Source organism: Oncorhynchus clarkii, chromosome 29 (assembly GCF_045791955.1).
Source record: "Oncorhynchus clarkii lewisi isolate Uvic-CL-2024 chromosome 29, UVic_Ocla_1.0, whole genome shotgun sequence".
Lineage (NCBI taxonomy): Eukaryota > Metazoa > Chordata > Actinopteri > Salmoniformes > Salmonidae > Oncorhynchus > Oncorhynchus clarkii.
In genome coordinates, this window is record NC_092175.1 from 21,258,493 (window position 1) to 21,280,669 (window position 22,177).

Sequence of the window (22,177 nt, forward strand, 5' to 3'; positions counted from 1 at the left end):
CAAATCAAAATATATTTTAGATTCTTCAAAGTAGCCACCCTTTGCCTTGATGACAGCTTTGCACACTCTTGGCATTCAGCTTCATGAGGAATGCTTTTCCAACAGTCATGAAGGAGTTCCCACATATGCTCAGCACTTGTTGGCTGCTTTTCCTTCACTCTGTGGTCCAACTCATCCCAAACCATCTCAATTGGGTAGAGGTCAGGTGATTGTGGAGGCCAGGTCATCTGATGCAGCATTCCATCACTCTCCTTCTTGGTCAAATAGCTCTTAAACAGCCTGGAGTTGTGTTTTGGTTCATTGTCTGGTTAAAAAAACAAATGATAGCCCCACTAAGCTCAAACCAGATGGGATGGTGTATCGCTGCAGAATGCTGTGGTAGCCATGCTGGTTAAGTGTGCCTTGAATTCTAAATAAATCACTGACAATGTTGCCAGCTAAGCACGATCACACCACCACCTCCATGCTTAATGGTGGGAACCACACATGCAGATATCATCCGTTCACCTACTCCACTTTTCACAAAGACAGGGCGGTTGAAACCAAAAATCTCAAATTTGGACTCGTCAGAGCAAAGGACAGATTTCCACTGGTCTAATGTCCATTGTTCATGTTTCTTGGCCCAAGCAAGTCTTTTCTTCTTATTGGTATCCTTTAGTAGTGGTTTCTTTGCAGCAATTAGACCATGAATAACTGATTCATGCAGTCTCCTCTGAACACTTGATGTTGCGATGTCTGTTACTGTGAACTCTGTGATGCATTTTTTTGGGCTGCAATCTGAGATGCAGTTAACTCTAACTTATCCTCTGCAGAAGGGTCTTCCTTTCCTGTGGCGGTCTTTATGAGAGTCAGTTTCATTATAGCGCTTGATTGTTTAGCGACTGCACTTCAAGAAACTTTCAAAGTTCTTGACATTTTCTGTATTGACTGACCTTCATGTCTTAAAGTATTGATTACTGTAATTTATCTTTACTTATTTGAGCTGTTTTTGCCATAATATGGACTTGGTCTTTTTACCAAATAGGGCTGTATTCTGTATACCACCCCTACCTTGTCACAACACAACTGATTGGCTCAAACGCATTAAGAAGAAAATAAATTCCACACATTAACATTTAATAAGGCACACCTGTTAATTGAAATGCATTCCAGGTGACTACCTCATGAAGCTGGTTGAGAGAATGCCAAGAGTGTGCAGAGCTGTCATCAATGCAAAGGGTGGCTACTTTGAAGAATGTCAAATAAATCAAAATATATTTTATAACTTTTTTGGGTTACTACATGATTCCATATGTGTTGATGTCTTCACTATTATTCTACAATGTAGAAAATAGTAAAAAAAACTTGAATGAGTACAGTAGGTGTGTCCAATCTTTTGTCTGATACTGTATTTGAGCAATTACATGTATTTTTGATACTTAGGTATAGTAGACTTTTACTCTAGTATTTTACTTGGTAACTTTGACTTTTACTTGAGTAATTGTCTTAAGGTATATTTACCTTTACTTGAGTATGACAATTGGGTACTTTTTCCACCACTGCTGTTAAACGGGGGATGGGCTGTGCCTGGTTTCTCCAAACATAGTGTTTTGCATTCAGGCCAAATGGTTATATTTTTGTCTCATCAGACCACAGAATATTTTGCCTTATGCGCTGTCTTTCTCGTGCCTTTTTGCAAACTCCATGAGTGCCGTCATGTGCCTTTTTCTCTGGAGTGGCCACTCTCCCAAAAAGCCCAGATTGGTGAAGTGCTGTAGAGACTTGTCCTTCTGGCAGGGTTCTCCCATCTCAGCCAAGGAACTCTGTATTTCTGACAGAGTGATCATTGGGTTCTTGGTCACCTCCCTGACCAAGGACCTTCTTATCCGGTTGCTCGGTTTGGTTGGACGGCCAGCTCTAGGCTGGGTAGTTCAATATTTTTTTCCCAATGATGGAGACCTCTGTGCTCTTGAACTTTCAACACTCTAGAAATGGTTTTAGACCCTTCCCCAGAGCTCTACGGACAGTTCCTTGAAATTCATGGTATAGTTTCTGCTCTGACATGCACTGTCAACTGTGGGACCTTATATAGACACACAAATGTCTAAACATTTCAATTTGTCATTATGGGGTATTGTGTGTAGATAAACATATATTTAAGCAATTTTGAATTCGTAAAGTCGAGGGGTATGAATACTTTCTGAAGGCACCATCTATTTACTGAGAAATGAATTATTTCTGTGCCTATTTTAGAAGAAAATGTGGTTTGTATGGGAAATGTATTTCAGTCTCAACTAAGTAAAATATTTACTTAGGTCCCCGAGGGGAGGTTTCCCGGACACAAATTAAGTCTAGTCCTGGACTAAAAAGGAAACTCAATGGCGAATCTCCATTGAAAATAATTTTAAGTCTAGGACTAGGCTTAATCTGTGTCTGGAAAATCACCCAAAGAGTTTAGGTACGATGTTGTTACACACCGAGATCTACGTTTATTAGGTACAGAAATCTAGTACTGGGTTGGACCCCCACCCCCCCCTCCCCTTTTGCCTCCAGAACAGCTTGTATTCTTCGGGGCATTGATATGCTGCTCAATTGGTTTCAATAGACCTAATGTGTGTCAGGAAAATATTCTCCACACCATTACACCACCAGCCTGTATCCTGGCTCTGCCATCAGACCAATGGTATCAATGCACTCAACTATTGTAGCATTTTCAGCCATCTCTGTATTGCTTTTCCTCTGTCACACAGGCTCCTATGTTTGTGGGATATGTGGGAAGAAATATAAGTACTACAACTGCTTTCAGACGCACGTCCGTGCCCACAGAGGTAAGGAAGGCCTGCCCTGAAACACTAAGGCTTCTTTGTGTGATGACATTGGAAATGTTTGATAAGATTAAAATAATCAACTCAAGTCACTACAGACATGATTTAATAGCACCTAATTTTTGATACCCCCCCCCCCCCCGCTAAATATATATATATATATATGGCATGATAATGCAAGCCCCGATCCGAAAGTCACATGAATCCAATTTTGGGGACCTAAAATTGGATTTGTGGCGTAATGTTATGTTTGGGGCTCATTTCTTATCATTAACTTGTCAGCTGCATTCATCCGCTAATACTTTAGAAGTACTCCCCCCCCCCCCCCCCCCCCCCTCTCCTTCCTGACATCCATAATTTTAATGTGAGCGATGCCAAGTGTTGTCTGAGATCCGAGTGAGTCAAGCTGTTGTTATAAGCGTAGGCGCCACGCCAACAGCAGATCTCTTATGAATGTGTCTCTGTCTTCCCCCCGCAGAGTCCGACAGCATGCCAGGGGAGGGTGCACCACCAGCTCCCAACAGTGAGTAAACGGATGCGTATGCACACGCATTCACATGCACAAACAAGCACGCGCTCACGCATGAGCATACACACCGACTCACCGGTGTACACAGGCGCACATCTACAGTGCCTTCAGAAAGTGTTCACACCCGTTGAATTTTTCCACATTTTGTTGTTACAAAGTGGGATTAAAATGAATTTAACGCCCTAGAGGCGATTGACGACACTGTGTGTAAGTAACAATACAAAAATCCACGTAAAAATCTGTCATTTTAAACTAGAGATATCTGTTGTTTTGCATTGGAAAGACATCCAGAAAATCGGTCTTCTCACGAAAACGTCTGTAGGTTCTGAACAGTTTGACTGACATATGAGACTTTCACGAACACTGTGGTGGTCTCTGTTTTGCTCTACAACCCCCACAAGTGTCAGGGGACTCGTCTGAAGTCGAAACAGTTGATTTGCCAACTTCTGTTTGTAGCGTCCGAACCGCTTAGGCTACAAACTAATGTGATCACACGGTGGAAAGGGGACATTTTCATGATTTTTTGCTTTTTTGCTTCTTTTTGTCTACCAAAAGTGTCACAGGACTCATCTGAATGTAACCGCTACCGATTTAAAAATGTTTTATGGAAGTGTGAAGGTAGTGTTTGTTTCTTTGGGCTATAGTAGTAAAGGCCAAATTAAATATTTTAATACATATATATATATATATATATATGTATGTATGTATGTATGTATGTATGTATGTATGTATGTATGTATGTATGTATGTATGTATGTATGTATGTATGTATGTATGTATGTATGTATGTATGTATGTATGTATGTATGTATGTATGTATGTATGTATGTATGTATGTATGTATGTATGTATGTATGTATGTATGTATGTATGTATGTATGTATGTATGTATGTATGTATGTATGTATGTATGTATGTATGTATGTATGTATGTATGTATGTATGTATGTATGTATGTATGTATGTATGTATGTATGTATGTATGTATGTATGTATGTATGTATGTATGTATGTATGTATGTATGTATGTATGTATGTATGTATGTATGTATGTATGTATGTATGTATGTATGTATGTATGTATATATATGTGTGTTTCATGCCTAAAGGGGTTCTAAAATTCATAATCAAATAGCAAAATAATTCATAGTTTGAACATCTTAAAACAATACCATATGTCAGTTTAGACCCCCCCCCCCCCTTGAATATTTTGTTGTTGATCTACACAAACTTGGAAGCAAAATGTGAACAAACAAACACTAATACAGTGCATTCAGAAAGTATTCAGATCCCTTTACTGTTGCCACATTTTGTTATGTTACAGCCTTATTCTAAAATGGTTCAAATGTATATCTATATACAGTGGGGCAAAAATGTATTTAGTCAGCCACCAATTGTGCAAGTTCTCCCACTTAAAAAGATGAGAGGCCTGATGAAATTACAGGCCTCATCTTTTTAAGTGGGAGAACTTGCACAATTGGTGGCTGACTAAATACTTTTTTGCCCCACTGTATACACAGTGAGGGGGAAAAAAACATTTGACCCCCTCTCAATCAGAAAGATTTCTGGCTCCCAGGTGTCTTTTTATACAGGTAACAAGCTGAGATTAGGAGCACATTCTTAAAGGGAGTGCTCCTAATCTCAGTTTGTTACCTGTATAAAAGACACCTGTCCACAGAAGCAATCAATCAATCAGATTCCAAACTCTCCACCATGGCCAAGACCAAAGAGCTCTCCAAGGATGTCAGGGACAAGATTGAAGACCTACACAAGGCTGTGTACAAGACCATCGCCAAGCAGCTTGGTGAGAAGGTGACAACAGTTGGTGTGATTATTCGCAAATGGAAGAAACACAAAAGAACTGTCAATCTCGCTCGGCCTGGGGCTCCATGCAAGATCTCACCTCGTGGAGTTGCAATGATCATGAGAACAGTGAGTAGCCCAGAACTACACGGGAGGATCTTGTCAATGATTTCAAGGCAGCTGGGACCATAGTCACCAAGAAAACAATTGGTAACACACTATGCCGTGAAGGACTGAAATCCTGTAGCGCCCGCAAGGTCTCCCTGCTCAAGAAAGCACATATACATACCCGTCTGAAGTTTGCCAATGAAGATCTGAATGATTCAGAGGACAACTGGGTGAAAGTGTTGTGGTCAGATGAGACCAAAATGGAGCTCTTTGGCATCAACTCACTGTGTTTGGAGGAGGAGGAGGAATGCTGTCTATGACCCCAAGAACACCATCCCCCACCGTCAAACATGGAGGTGGAAACATAATGCTTTGGGGTGTTTTTCTGCTAAGGGGATAGGACAACTTCACCGAATCAAAGGGACGATGGACAGGGCCATGTACCGTCAAATCTTGGGTGAGAACCTCCTTACCTCAGCCAGGGCATTGAAAATGGGTCGTAAATGGGTATTCCAGCATGACAATGACCCAAAACACACGGCCAAGGCAACAAAGGAGCAGCTCAAGAAGAAGCACATTAAGGTCCTGGAGTGGCCTAGCCAGTCTCCAGACCTTAATCCCATAGAAAATATGTGGAGGCAGCTGAAGGTTCGAGTTGCCAAAAGTCAGCCTCAAAACCTTATGACTTGGAGAAGATCTGCAAAGAGGCTGAGCGGTGGTAGGCAGAAGCAGGCGTGTAAACATTCATTCAAACAGCAATTTCGTGCATTTTGCCAGCAGCTCTTTGTTGTGCGTCAAACATTGCGCTGTTTATGACTTCAAGCCTATCAACTCCCGAGATGAGGCTGGTGTAACCGAAGTGAAATGGCTAGCTAGTTAGCGCAGGCTAATAGCGTTTCAAACGTCACTCGCTCTGAGCCTTCTAGTAGTTGTTCCCATTGCTCTGCATGGGTAACGCTGCTTCGATGGTGGCTGTTGTGTTGCTGGTTCGAGCCCAGGGAGGAGCAAGGAGAGGGACGGAAGCTATATTGTTACACTGGCAATACTAAAGTGCCTATAAGGAACATCCAATAGTCAAAGGTTAATGAAATACAAATAGTATAGAGGGAAATAGTCCTATAATTCCTATAATAACTACAACCTAAAACTTCTTACCTGGGAATATTGAAGACTCATGTTAAAAGGAACCACCCGCTTTCATATGTTCTCATGTTCTGAGCAAGGAACTGAAACGTTAGCTTTCTTACATAGCACATATTTTACTTTTACTTTCTTCTCCACCACTTTGTTTATTATTTAAACCAAATTGAACATGTTTCATTATTTACTTGAGGCTAAATTGATTTTATTGATGTACTATATTAGGTTAAAATAAGTGTTCATTCAGTATTGTTGTAATTGTCATTATTACAAATAAATAAATAAAAATCGCCCGATTTAATTGGTATCGGCGTTAAAAAATCATAATCGGTCGACCTCTACTAAAGAGGCCTTTCTACTGACTCTGAAAAACACCCAGGCTCCCTGCTCATCTGCGTGAACGTGCCTTAGGCATGCTGCAAGGAGGCATGTGGACTGCCGATGTGGCCAGGGCAATTAATTGCAATATCCTTACTGTGAGACACCTAAGACAGCGCTACAGGGAGACGGGACGGACAGCTGATCGTCCGCGCAGTGGCAGACCACGTGTAACAACACCTGCACAAGATCGGTACATCCGAACATCACACCTGCTGGACAGGTACAGGATGGCAACAACTGCCCGAGTTACACCAGGAACGCACAATCCCTCCATCAGTGCTCAGACTGTCCGCAATGGGCTGAGAGAGGCTGGACTGGACTGAGGGCTTGTAGGCCTGTTGTCTGGTGAGGACCTGCCTTACATCAGCGGCAACATCGTCTATGGGCACAAACCCACCGTTGCTGGACTAGACAGGACTGGCAAAAAGTGCTCTTCACTGATGAGTCGTGGTTTTGTCTCACCAGGGGTGATGTTCGGATTTGCGTTTATCGTCGAAGGAATGAGCGTTACACCGAGGCCTGTACTCTGGAGCGGGATCAATTTGGAGGTGGAGGGTCTGGCGCGGTGTGTCACAGCATCATCGGACTGAGCTTGTTGTCATTGCAGGCAATCTCAACGCTGTGCGTTACAGGGAAGACATCCTCCTCCCTCATGTGGTACCCTTCCTGCAGGCTCATTCTGACATGACTCTCCAGTGTGACAATGCTGGATCGGAGGGTGAGGGCTAGGGCCATTCCCCTCAAATGTCCGGGAGCTTCCAGGTGCCTTGGTGGAAGAGTGGGGTAACATCTCACAGCAAGAACTGGCAAATCTGGTGCAGTCCATGAGGAGGAGATACACTGCATTCCCTAATGCAGCTGGTGGCCACACTAGATGCTGACTGTTACTTTTGATTTTGACACCCCTCCTCCCCCTTTATTCAGGGACACATTATTCAATTTCTGTTAGTCACATGGTTGTGGAACTTGTTCAGTTTATGTCTGTTGTTGAATCATGTGTAAATATTTGTATGATCATAACATGTTAAGTTTGCTGAACTTAACATGCAGTCAAAAATATATATTATGGCACGAGACGCCAGTCTGATTCACGCCTGTCTCTCAGTGGACTAATCCACTGTGGGGATGGCTCACCAGTAGTACATTTACTGTTAATTCCTGTTTCTAGTCTACAGTGTTTGTTTGGTTATGGTAATTTCTGTTAATAATGTTAAACTTATGTCTGTTTTTAAATCTTTCCCTCTATCCTGACTAGTTCCTCAACGTAGCCTATTTGAAAAATATTTCCAGCTATAACCACTCTGTGAAAGGGGGACAAAATGTCATGCTCTGATCCGGTGGAAACGTCATAAAATAGGCCTACCTGATTACTACTTATCCCTTGCGCAAATAGCGTACAGCTACAGTATGTCTGTCCGGGACACTTATTCTATACAATGTTGCAAGTTTGCTAGCTCAAGCTTCAGTTGATACAATGTTTCAAGTTCCTTGCAGACAGACCATTCATAGCCAATGTGATTTATGGTATATTTATTTTTAACAGGATATTTTCTACCTGCAGGCTGAAATGTTTATTTGTTGGCTTTATGTGGGCTATTTCTACATAGTTGGCAATGGCAATAAAAGTTACTTTTAGATTTTTTTTACAAGCACATGATAATGATTTTGAGATACAAAGACTTTATTATAAATTAAACTGTTCCATGAAAATGTGAGTATAAAAATCATAACTGGCACACAGATTTTTAGAAATGGTAAGATAAATTGGGACTCCAAATGGAAAATGTTGCAGAGGGCCAGAGAGACGAGTCTAGGAGGAGTCAGAAATGGTGGTGAGTAGTGCTGACAAAATTTAGAAAAAGATGGTGAAGCAACAGCTGTGCTGGAATGCGAACAATTTGGGTGTCAGTTCCGAAGGTATGAAGCGGAATGATGAGGGTCAAGGACATAAGAAGAAGAGATCATAATACAGAAAGCAGTGGACCATCTAATAACGAAAGCATAAAGAGGGCCAAGATAGGAAGCAAGAATAATGATGTATTGGAATGGAAAGTGGTGATAGTGTTTGATGAGACCACAGGGCCTCACACCCTATCCAACTAACTAATGCTGTAGGTGAAGTGAAATTAGTTAATTGGAAATGGTAGATTTTGTTAATATTTTGTGGTAGCCAGGCTCGGCAAGAGAAAATTCTATCAATAGAAAAGCTTAATGGGAAGAAGATGAAAAGTCATGTCCCTGGTGGTTATGCTATATTGAGAGGAGTCATCACCGGGGTCTCAATATCTATGTCCATAGACGATATTAAAGGAAATGTAAAGGGAGGAAGAGTGATTGAGGCCAAAAGGTTGATCAGTAGGACAGAAGGCTTTCACTTTGACCTATCAGTGCTGCTGAGGTTTGAGAAGGTTATGCCTGGGAAAGTACAGATAGGATTCCTTAGTTTCAATGTCAGAGATTTTGCCACATCCCCATTGAGGTGTTTTTAAATTCCAAAGAATGGGACATGTAGCTGCTCAATGTAAAGGAAAGAAAGGGTATGGAGGGGAGCAATGTGAAGGTTGTGTTGTAAATGTGGGGGAGGGGGGCATAGTGCAGCATTTGGTGGGTGCCAGGTGAAGAGAAAGGCTCAGCGAAACAGTGCATTAGGAAAGTATTCAGATCCCTTCATTTTTTTTCTCACATTTTGTTATGTTACAGCCTTATTCTAAAATGTATTAAAAACCAACAGGTTTTTAGAAATGTTTACAAATGTATAAAAAATTTTTTTTTTAATGATAGCACATTTACATAAGTATTCAGACCCTTCTCCCCCGATTGCTCAGTTTGACCGGGCCGCCAGCTCTACGATGAGTCTTGGTGGTTCCAAACTTCTTCCGTTTTTAAGAATTATGGAGGTCACTGTGTTCTTGGACCTTCAATGCTGCAGAAAGGTTTTGATACCCTTCCACGGGTCTGTGCCTCGACACAATGCTGTTTCGGAGCTCTACAAACAATTCCTTCGAACTTATTGCTTGGTTTTTGCTCTGATATGCACTGTTAACTGTGGGACCATATTTGCTCCAGAGTGGCGCAGTGGTTTAAGGCACTGCATCTCAGTGCTTGAGGCGTCACTACAGACACCCTGTTTCAAATCCAAGCTGTATCACAACCTGCCGTTGTTGGGAGTCCCATAGGGTGGCACACAATTGACCCAGCGTCGTCCGGGTTTGGCCGGTGTAGGTCTTCATTGTAAATAAGAATTACAGTGCCTTGCGAAAGTATTCGCCCCCCTTGAACTTTGCAACCTTTTGCCACATTTCAGGCTTCAAACATAAAGATATAAAACTGTATTTTTTTTGTGAAGAATCAACAACAAGTGGGACACAATCATGAAGTGGAACGACATTTATTGGATATTTCAAACTTTTTTTTAACAAATCAAAAACTGAAAAATTGGGCGTGCAAAATTATTCAGCCCCTTTACTTTCAGTGCAGCAAACTCTCTCCAGAAGTTCAGTGAGGATCTCTGAATGATCCAATGTTGACCTAAATGACTAATGATGATAAATACAATCCACCTGTGTGTAATCAAGTCTCCGTATAAATGCACTTGCACTGTGATAGTCTCAGAGGTCCGTTAAAAGCGCAGAGAGCATCATGAAGATCAAGGAACACACCAGGCAGGTTCGAGATACTGTTGTGAAGAAGTTTAAAGCCGGATTTGGATACAAAAAGATTTCCCAAGCTTTAAACATCCCAAGGAGCACTGTGCAAGCGATAATATTGAAATGGAAGGAGTATCAGTCCACTGCAAATCTACCAAGACCTGGCCGTCCCTCTAAACTTTCAGCTCATACAAGGAGAAGACGGATCAGAGATGCAGCCAAGAGGCCCATGATCACTCTGGATGAACTGCAGAGATCTACAGCTGAGGTGGGAGACTCTGTCCATAGGACAACAATCAGTCGTATATTGCACAAATCTGGCCTTTATGGAAGAGTGGCAAGAAGAAAGCCATTTCTTAAAGATATCCATAAAAAGTGTTGTTTTAAAGTTTGCCACAAGCCACCTGGGAGACACACCAAACATGTGGAAGAAGGTGCTCTGGTCAGATGAAACCAAAATTGAACTTTTTGGCAACAATGCAAAACGTTATGTTTGCCGTAAAAGCAACACAGCTCATCACCCTGAACACACCATACCCACTGTCAAACATGGTGGTGGCAGCATCATGGTTTGGGCCTGCTTTTCTTCAGCAGGGACAGGGAAGATGGTTAAAATTGATGGGAAGATGGATGGAGCCAAATACAGGACCATTCTGGAAGAAAACCTGATGGAGTCTGCAAAAGACCTGAGACTGGGACAGAGATTTGTCTTCCAACAAGACAATGATCCAAAACATAAAGCAAAATCTACAATGGAATGGTTCAAAAATAAACATATCCAGGTGTTAGAATGGCCAAGTCAAAGTCCAGACCTGAATCCAATCGAGAATCTGTGGAAAGAACTGAAAATTGCTGTTCACAAATGCTCTCCATCCAACCTCACTGAGCTCGAGCTGTTTTGCAAGGAGGAATGGGAAAAAATGTCAGTCTCTCGATGTGCAAAACTGATAGAGACATACCCCAAGCGACTTACAGCTGTAATCGCAGCAAAAGGTGGCGCTACAAAGTATTAACTTAAGGGGGCTGAATAATTTTGCACGCCCAATTTTTCAGTTTTTGATTTGTTAAAAAAGTTTGAAATATCCAATAAATGTTGTTCCACTTCATGATTGTGTCCCACTTGTTGTTGATTCTTCACAAAAAAATACAGTTTTAAATCTTTGTTTGAAGCCTGAAATGTGGCAAAAGGTCGCAAAGTTCAAGGGGGCCGAATACTTTCGCAAGGCACTGTATTCTTAACTGACTTGCCTCGTTAAAAAAAAATAGACATTACCGTTCTAAAGTTTGGAGTCACTTAGAAATGTTGTTTTTGAAAGAATCTCATTTTTTTTGTCATTTTTGTATAAAAAATAAAAAATAAAAAAAACATAATTGATCCGAAATACAGTGTAGACATTGTTAATGTTGTTGTAAATGACTATTGTAGCTGGAAACTGCTAAATGGAATATCTACATGGGCATACAGAGGCCCATTATCAGCAACCATCACTCCTGAGATCCAATGGCACGTTGTGTTAGCTAATCCAAATTTATCATTTTAAAAGGCTAATTGATCATTAGAAAACCTTTTTTGCAATTATGTTAGCACAGCTGGAAACTGTTGTTCTGATTTAAAGAAGCAATGAAACTGGCCTTCTTTAGACTAGTTGAGTATCTGGAGCATCAGCATTTGTGGGTTCGATTACAGGCTCAAAATGGCCAGAAACAAAGACTTTCTTCTGAAACTCGTCAATCTATTCTTGTTCTGACAAATGAAGGCTATTCCATGCTAGAAATTGCCAAGAAACTGAAGTTCTCACAACGCTGTGTACTACTCCCTTCACATAACAGCGCAAACTGGCTCTAACCAGAATAGAAAGAGTGGGAGGCAAGGGGACAAGTACCTTAGTGTCTAGTTTGAGAAACCAAGTCCTCAACTGGCAGCTACAGTAAATAGTACACTCCAAACACCAGTCTCAACGTCAACAGTATACGGCCATAAGCGACTCCGGGATGCTGGCCTTCTAGGCAGAGTTCCTTTGTCTAGTGTCTGTGTTCTTTTGTCTATCTTAATCGTTTATTTTTATTGGCCAGTCTGAGATTTTTCTTTTTCTTTGCAACTCTGCCTAGAAGGCCAGCATCCTGGAGTTGGGTCTTCACTGTTGATCAAGTTGAAGATATTTTAACGAACAACAAAATGTGCTTTTCGTTTAGAAACAAGGACATTTCTTAGTGACCCCAAACTTTTGAGTGTGTGTCTGTGTGTGTGTCTTACCAAATCAGGTGAAATCAATTGAATTTACCACAGGTGGTCTCCAATCAAGTTGGTGAATCATCTCAAGATGGAAACAGGATGCTCCCGAGCTCAATTATGAGTCTCATATCAAAGGGTCTGAATGCTTAGGTAAATAAGGTATTTCAGTTTTTTATTTGTATACACTTGCAAAGATATCTTAACCTGTTTTTGCTTTGCTACTATGTGTAGATTGATAATTTTTTAAAGGCTGTAATGTAACAAAATGTGGAAAAAGGGAAAGGGACTGAATACTTTCTGAATGCACTGTATAGAAGTAGTCATGATGTTTTGTATGCAGAGGCTGTAAAACCGATTGGGGGAACTACAGTGTGGAATAATGGAGCTTCCATGGCTGCTCATGTAGTAAGTGGACCTAATGTTGGGGCTTGTGTTTCTGCTGGTCCTGGCTTGGTTTGAAGGCCTGCTCAGAAATCTTGCGCTTATGAATGTACAGTGTAAAAGGACACTTTGAAAATGAATAAAGTAGACTTCAAAACTTTTAGTTGGTAATGTTGTCAGTATGACTTTAATCCAGACAGGGCCCTCATCCCCGTCATTCATAAAAGGAAAAGACAGAGGTATCGTGGACAAAGTTCCGGGTGCCTTATAAGGATCCGTTGCCGAGAGGGTAATCTACCTTTACCATCGGTCCTATTAGCCAACGTACAATCAATCAATAATAAAATGGACAAACTACGAGCATGTATAACCTACAAACGGACATTAAAAACTGTAATCTCTTATGTTTCACAGAGTCGTGGCTGAACGGCGACATGATTAACATACAGCTGGTGGGTTTTAATATTTGTCGGCAGGATAGAACAGCAGCCTCTGGTAAGACAAGGGGCGGCGGCCTATACATATTTGTAAACAACAGCTGGGGCATGAAATCTAAGGAAGTCTCAAGGTTTTGAGGTAGAGTATCTCATGATAAGCTGTAGAACACACCATTTACCCAAGAGCGTTTAAATCTATATTTTTTGTAGCTGTCTATATACCACCGCTGGCACTATGAGCTGTTTACGGCCAAACATGAAAACGCTCATCCAGAGGTGGCGCTGCTAGTGGCCGGGGTCTTTAATGCAGAGAAACTCAAATCAGTAGTACCTCATTTCTATCAGTATGTTAAATGTGCAACCAGAGGGAAAATAACTCTGGACCACCTTTACTCCACACCCAGAGATGCATACAAAGCTCTCCCTCGCCCTCCATTTGGCAAATCTGACCATAATTTTATCCTCCTGATTTTGTGCTTACAAGCAAAAACTACAGCAGAAAGCCCCAGTGACTCAGTCAATAAGAATGTGGTCAGATGAAGCAGATGCTAAGCTACAGGACTGTTTTGCAGAGGCGCCAGAGCAGAAGGCAGACATTATATGTGCCCGCAACGATTATTTTTTTTGTTTTATCGTACATACCCCAACCAGAAACCATGGATTACAGGCAGCATCCGCACTGAGCTAAAAGCTAGAGCTGCCACTTTCAAGGAGCGGGAATCTAACCCGGAAGATTATAAGAAATCTCCCTAAGCCCTCCGACAAACCATCAAACAGGCAAAGCGTCAATACAGGACTAAGATTGAGTCTTACTATACTGGCTCTGACGCTCGTCGGATGTGGCAGGGCCTGAAAACCATTACAGACTACAAAGGGAAGCACAGCCGAGAGCTGTCCAGTGACACGAGCCTACCGGACGAGCTAAACTACTTCTATGCTCGCTTCGAGGCAAATAACACTGAAACATGCATGAAAGCACCAGCTGTACCGGAAGACTGATTTCCTTATGAACTGTAACCGAGTAAAAATCTTTGAAATTGTTGCATTTAATATTTTTGTTCAGTGTCAATCATTCTCTCTAACCCATATTTAAAACAAATAATTTAACCTTTTAACTACACAAGTCAGTTAAGAACAAATTCTTATTTACAATGACGGCCTACCGGGTTAACTGCCTTGTTCAGGGGCAGAACAACAGATTTTTACCTTGTCAGCTCGGGGATTCGATCCAGCAACCTTTCAGTTACTGGCCCAATGCTCTAACCACTACGCTACCTGCCGCCCCATAACACTGTAATCACTACTTCTAGGCCACTTATATCATTTTAAACATAGTAAAACGTGCTCAAATCAATTAGTTTCCAACAATATGGAGAGTTGTCCTCTGTGATATTTTTGTGGCAAACACAACGCTTTGTATTCAGGACATAAAGTTAATTTCTTTGACACATTGTTGGTAGTTTTACTTTAGTGCCTTAATGCAAACCGGATGCATGTTTAGAAATATTTGTATTCTTTACAGGCTTCCTTCACTGTGTCCGTTAGTTAGGTTAGTATTGTGGAGTAACTACAATGCTGTTGCTCCATCCTAGTTTTTTTTCCAATCACAGCCATTACTCTATAACTGTTTAAGTCACCATTGGCCTCATGGTTAAATTCCTGAGTGGTTTTCTTCCTTTCCGACAACTGAGTTAGGAAGGACTCCTGTATCTTTTCTAGATCTGGGTGTATTGATATACCATCCAAAGTGAACTAAATAACTTCAAGTTAAAAGGAATATTCAATGTCTGCTTCTTTTTTTTTTTTTTACCCATCTACCAATAGGTGCCCTTCTTTGGCATTGGAAAAGCTCCCTGGTCTTTGTGGTTGAATCTGTGTTTGAAATTCACTACTTGACTGAGGGACCTTACAATTATCTGTATGTGTGGGGTACAGAGATGAGGTAGTCATTCAGATATCATGTTAAACACTTATTGCACACACAGTGAGTCCATGCAACTTATTATGTGAATTGTTAAGCACATTAATACTCATTTAGGCTAGCCATAACAAAGGAGTGTAATACTTATTGACTCAAGACATTTCAGCTTTAAAATGTTTTATTAATTTGTAAAAATGTCTTAAAAACACTATTCCACTTTGACATTATGGAGTATTTTGTGTAGGCCAGTGATGACAAAATCACATTTTAATCTATTTTAAAGTCAGGCTGTAAGACAACAAAATGTGGAAAAAGTCAAGGGTGTGAATACTTTCTGAAGGCACTGTAGCTACAAACCATATGTTTTCGACCTGCACCATTCTCTTCACAACACCACCTTGATAATTCTCCCAGTAAGAGAATAGGTCACATCTCTCCCAGTAAGAGAATAGGTCACATCTCTCCCAGTAAGAGAATGGGTCACATCTCAAAAAAAACAATCTTCTTCCTGTACGACATGGAATATTCCACACTGCACAAAAGCGAAGTCGACGGACCAACAACACGAAAAAAAAAAAAACATTTACTGTTTTTATACCTTATTGAGAACTGAAAGAAATGACTGCTGTGAGCTAGGCAGTGACTAGTGGGTTGTGACATCGTTGTGTGTGCCGCAGATAGCTTCCGCTACTCCTGTGACATCTGCGGGAAGAAATACAAGTACTACAGCTGCTTCCAGGAGCATCGTGACCTGCATGCTGTTGACGGTAATGGACTTACCTACCTACCTACTCTCTCTTCTCTTCCTTTTACTTTCCATTTTTTTGTTCCTACTAGGCCTTTCTCTTCGGTGTCTGTTTTTGAATTCAAATGGGAACTTGTTCTGTCTCCGTGGCGATGTTGACTTGACTTGCAGTTCCATAAAAGTTTGTGGTTTTGTTATTGAATTCCTTGGAAGTTGAGCATGTAAAGTCCCTAGTAAAAGGAAGATCTCAAATGCTTAAAACAGGAAACTAGCCAGTCACAGGGCTCATATTTGTAATAATAATGTAATTGTAGCTCTTAAGCAATTTGATTGAACCTTCACTTCCACGGCTACTGCTGCTCTAAAGAAAGTACCCTTGACCCCTTCCTCCATATCGCTCTCGGTCTCCCCCTCTACCCCCAGACCCATATGAGCAGGTGGTTCTAGGACCTGTGGAAGACCTCAAGGAGGAGCCGCAAGTGGAACCATTCCAGAAAATGGGACCAAGTAAGGCTGCGCTGCATGCTGGTCTGCTGTTGCTTGGCAGATTTGGGTTTTGCTATTGGGCACACCATACTGTTCGAGATATACACTGAGTGTACAAAACATTAGGAACACCATCCTAATATTGAGTTGCACCCTCAGAACAGCCTCAATTAGTCGGGGGCATGTACTACAAGGTGTCGAAAGTGTTCCACAGGGATGCTGGTCCATGCTTCCCACAGTTGTGTCAAGTTGGCTGGATGTCCTTTGGGTGGTGGACCATTCTTGATACACATGGAAAACTGTTGCGTGAGAAAAACTGGCACATACTACCATACCCCGTTTAAAGGCACTTAAATCTTTTGTCTTGCCCATTCACCCTCTGAATGGCACACATACACCTTCCATGTCTCAATTGTCTCGAGGCCTACAAATTCTTCTTTAACCTGTCACCTCCCCTTCGTCTACACTGATTTTGAAGTGGATTTAACAGGTGACGTCAATAAGAGATCATAGCTTTCACCTAGTCAGTCTATCATCTGTGTTTTGTACAGTCAGTGTATACTGCAACGTGGTTGATTAAGTATCTGAAATCCATCCTTTTCAGTGTGTTAAGGCAATGTTATTAGTTTTAGCATTTAGCGCTTTACCTCATGGATGCAATGTATTTGGCTCTGAGGATAGATATTAGTAGATTATATCCCATTATGAGCATAATACAATATGATTAGATTTGGGGAATAATTCAGGCTCAATTTCCCCAGTACTGAAAATGAAGGAAACCATTTCAGGGAACCACCAAAGATGCTACACATGTTGTTCTTCTATCATTACAGGAAGTTATTTTTATTGAATGCAAGTAATGTGACATTTTGAGTAACTTTTGTCAATTTCTCTCACAGAAACTGGGAGCTACGTGTGTGAGTTCTGTGGGAAGCAGTACAAGTACTTCAACCCATACCAGGAACATGTGGCTCTTCACCAACCAACGAGTAAGTCATCTCACAGGTCTACGGAAGGGACTAGTCATCTGTTGTAGTCTAACCTCCCAAACTCTCATCACCTGTGTTAGGTCATCAGTTCAGTTAAAGTAGGTAGATAAGTTGGCACTTATTTATTTGATGGTACTGACACAACTCTCTACCCACAGATTGGTCCTTTGATAATATGAAGTCGCCTCGGTCACGTGGAAGTGTGGGTGGAAACATGGACGTCAGCAAGTACAGTGCCACTAAACTAGAAACCGGTATGGACAACTGAGCTAGGATGTGAATGTATATAGAGTGACAACCAAAGCACTTAAATATGTAAACTTTTAGACCTTAAAATGGACCGGAGAGTTTATAATGAAGTGGGCAGGTTCAAACCCTAACTGTCGTTATGTAACATTTTGATATCACTGTAAAGCAAGGCTACAACCTCCCTACCACAGATCGTTTTGTCTCAACTTTCTCTGCTGTGATCCGAAGCACTCCCTCGCTCGTCTTGTCTGTCATATCTCTCACCTGATCAGTTCCTCTGTCTCTACTGACTAGTCTGTCTATGCAGAGCTATTTAAAGCTTGACACACTCCTCTAGCACAGAATAATGGGTCAAAGGAGATGGTGGACAGGAGTAGTAGGACTCTTATTCAAATGCTATGGGTGAATATTCCCTTTTTTATTGAATCCGGTGACGAAAAAGCAATGAATCATCCCAAGGTGACACTCGATATGCAGTACCCATGATGGTCATTTCACTGGATCAGAATGGTATGGACTTCAGAAAGCAGATATTGTATCATTATCCACCATTATTGTATGATACGTTATGTAGCCACCCATGTCAGAGGTCTACACTCAAAAATAAAGTTTTTTTTTTTGTGTGCGTGTGTATCTGGACTGTTTTTACTCACCAAGTTTTTACTCACCAAGTAAGAAACCTGGGTTTTCTTTGGGTGTTGTCAGTTAACACATTGTATTTATTCATACTTTTTTTTATTTAGTGTGTTACTTTTCTATTATTTCTCTTTATTTTCTTTCTCTCTGCATTGTTGGGAAGGGCCCGTAAGCATTTCACTGTTAGTCTACACCAGTTGTTTACCAAGCATGTGACTAATACAATTTGATTTGATATATTCCACAGACAGTCCCTTCAGTTGGAAAATAGAGAGCAAAACCCAGTCCAGCTTGGTGGACACCAACAGTTCCCAGAACTCAAGCGGTGAGCACTCAGGCGCTTCTCATTAGCAGTATACTTGTGCATTTTATGAACGTCTCTGCACAGTGCAGTATATTTTCAGTTGGGCAACTCTCCCAATCATTAGCTGTGAATGTCAATACATAGGGAGACGATGTGTTCTTACTGAGACTTGGGTAGAACATGGAGGTAGATGGAGAGTGAATCAGGCAGAAATGTGAGTGTTGGTGGCTTAGTGCAGTGTTTCCCAACCCATGTCCTCGAGTTCCCCCAACAGTACACCGTTTTATTAGAACTCTGGACATGCACACCTGATTCAACTTGTCAACTAATCATCAAACCCTCAATGAGTTGAATGAGTTTGTGTTGAGAGTGTTTGTCAAGGGCTACAACAAAACAGTGTACTGTTGGGGGTACTTGAGGACCAGGGTTGGGGGTACTTGAGGACCAGGGTTGGGAAACATTGGCTTAGAGTCCAAGCATATAACGACATTCAAATCAAGGCTGTAGTCTGGTTCTCTACCCTGCTTCCTGAAGTATACACTCATTTGCTCCCCCTTGTGGATTCAAAAATAATGGATTGGTCTAGGAAATGTAGTGGAAACATCCTCAGTCTTGCCAATGCCTACATCAATCGAATGCTTTTAAATCCACAAGGGGAGGAGAGAAACTTTTTTGCACACTTTTTTATCTGAAAACCAATGTAGTGTGTCTGAGTCTCACTCACTTCCTCTCACTCAGGTACTCCAAGCCCCCTGGTGACCGGTTCGTTCCCTGCGTCACAGAGTGAGTCCACTCCTCTCTCTACCTGCCTGCCTGCCTGCAAACACAAACAAATTTCACCCCCTCCTTTTAGTTTATTTTGACCATAATGAGAAACAGCTGCTGCCAGTGATATTTTCCTACTTGTCATTTTACCCTGTTCATTTGGGCTTGTCACACTTGCACCTCCATTTAGGCAGTGTTTGTGACCCTGTAGTACTTGATGTGAAGGGTTGAATTTAGGCAGGTTAATCCATGGCGAATGGAAGAGACTAGGTGTTGTATGACTGTTTTAAGTGGTGTCATGACATGAGATGAGGGACTTTTTGCTGACCCATACTTTACCCCAGCTGGGCATAATGATTCTGTGCCCTTCAACAATAACCTGTTACAGTTGACAAGCCAGGTGGGAAAATGTCATGAAAAACCTATGCAATCAAATGAAGTTCTATCTACATCTTTTACCAAATAAATTAGCCACAAAGTGCCTCACAACAATCAGGACCTAATGCTGCTAGAACCCCAAAGACAAAGCGACAATGTCACTAGGTAGGAAGACTCAATCACCCTTAAATGGCATACATAGATAATAAAATATTAAATTAAGTAGGTTGAACATGTCCCTGTATTTTTATATGCGGTAAAATTAAACTTGCCGGCAGTGACCTAGATCTAGCGACGCACCGGGAATAGACTGGACAGGTCTACAGTGGATGTGCTCTTTCTTATGCTACGGGAAGCCTTATTCTGGGCCTTGTGTTTCTAGAACCCTACACATGTGGCGCCTGTGGCATCCCGTTCCAGTTCTACAACAACCTGCTGGAGCACATGCAGTCCCACGCTGGTGAGTTACCTGCACCTAGAGGGAGATATACCCGACTGGCTCTACTCATGGAGTGTAGTCGTCAAATGGCTGGGAGGCAAGCTTTCAGCTTGATCAAGTTGGTCTCAGTCCAAGTTGAAGTTGAATTCTACGCTTGTTAATGGCTTGATACTTTGGATTCTTAAAGTACTTTGATATTCTTTCAAACTACACCTTCATTTTGGAATCGTTTGACACAAACAGCTGCTGTATATCACACATCAAATGTTTTACATATTACATTTATTATGCACTTTATTTGTGTTATGACCATTGTCACCCCTGTAGTTTTATGTGTACCTACTCTTTTGGTTAATTATTGGTTGTTTACTAACCCCATCTAACTGTTAGCCACTAGCTAACCCTCAGCTTTTAGCTAACCCTCTGGAAGTATACGCTGCAGTTCATTAAAGGTCATCGGTCAACTGAAATACATTCATTAGGCCTTAATCCATGGGTTGGACTTGGACGGCACAGGCCCACCCACTTGGCAGCCAGGCCCACCCACTGGGAAGGCAGGCCCAGCCAATCCGAAAGGGTTTTTACCATAAAAAGGGCTTTATTACAGACATAAATACTCCTCAGCACCCCCTCAGACAATCCCGCAGTTGAAGAAGCCGGATGTGGAGGTCCTGGGCTGGCTTGGTTACACGTGGTCTGCGGTTGTGAGGCCAGTTGGACTTACTGCCAAATTCTCTAAAACGACATTGGAGGCAGCTTATGGTAGAAAAAGTAACATTCACTTTTCTGTCAACAGCTCTGTTTGACGTTCCTGCAAGTCAGCATGCCAATTGCCCACTCCCTCAAAATTTGAGATATTTGTGGCATTGTGTTGTGGCAAAACTGCTCATTTTAAAGTGGCCAATATTGTCCTCAGCACAAGGTGCACCTGTGTAATGATCATGCTGTTTAATCAGCTTCTTGATTTGCCACACCTGTCAGGTGGATGAATTATCTTGGCAAAGGAGAAATGCTCACTAACAGGGATGTAAACAAATTTGTGCACAAGCTTTTTGTGCATATGAAACATTTCTGTTATATTTTATTTCAGCTCCTGAATGGGACCAACACTTTACATGTTGCGTTTATATTTTGGTTCAGTGTATATGGCCCAATTAACCAATTACTAACACTTTAGCTATTAGCCTTTAGCTATCCCTCTGTAGCTTGTAGAGGTTAGATACTGTAACCCTAGCTTAACAGTTAACCGACCTTCTGTCTGTTTCCCCTCAGCTGATAATGAAAAGCATACCAAAGGGGAGTCTCCAAAGGCATCACCGGGCCCAGCCTCACAGGACCAGTTATGGAGGTCCCCCCAGCCCCAGCATCAGGCCCAAGCTCAAATAGTTCAAGTCCAGATACAGGCTCAATCCCAGGCTGCACAGAGAAAACACTCCATCAACCGTGAGTAGGCTACGAATCATTCAATATCGCTGTTATAGTCAATGCTGCCTATGAATAAACAGGGTTTCCACCCACTCTTGAAAATGTGCTATGGTGATGAAATGTCACTTGTGTTATAAAATACATTTTACCAGAACATGATTCGTATTTCGTAACCTAATAAATCCGATGATAAGCACCAAGCTCTGTTGACAGAGCGGTGCCATTTCTTTTGCAGAAACTTTTGAGGATTTTATAAGTTGTGGTTGTAGTCTGCAAAGTTGTTTCTGCAGGTCGCAAAAATCAAAATTAGCATGGCACAATGTAAATGAAATGTAAAAGGCTTTGCAAGTAAAAAGCTTGCAGTATGCTCAGTGCTC

At 41.5% G+C, this 22,177-nt stretch overlaps 1 protein-coding gene across 1 annotated transcript in view; it reads left to right on the top strand.

Annotated features, from left to right (window-relative positions):
- Positions 1-22,177, top strand: part of LOC139388319 (zinc finger protein 618) — a 35,571-nt gene that overhangs the window by 10,557 nt on the left and 2,837 nt on the right. The window contains exons 3-12 of the mRNA XM_071134923.1: positions 2,730-2,807; positions 3,283-3,327; positions 16,062-16,151; positions 16,553-16,636; positions 17,515-17,604; positions 17,763-17,858; positions 18,737-18,814; positions 19,532-19,576; positions 20,319-20,396; positions 21,648-21,818. Of these exons, the coding sequence (XP_070991024.1) occupies positions 2,730-2,807; positions 3,283-3,327; positions 16,062-16,151; positions 16,553-16,636; positions 17,515-17,604; positions 17,763-17,858; positions 18,737-18,814; positions 19,532-19,576; positions 20,319-20,396; positions 21,648-21,818 (855 nt within the window). The remainder of the gene's footprint in view (positions 1-2,729; positions 2,808-3,282; positions 3,328-16,061; positions 16,152-16,552; positions 16,637-17,514; positions 17,605-17,762; positions 17,859-18,736; positions 18,815-19,531; positions 19,577-20,318; positions 20,397-21,647; positions 21,819-22,177) is intronic.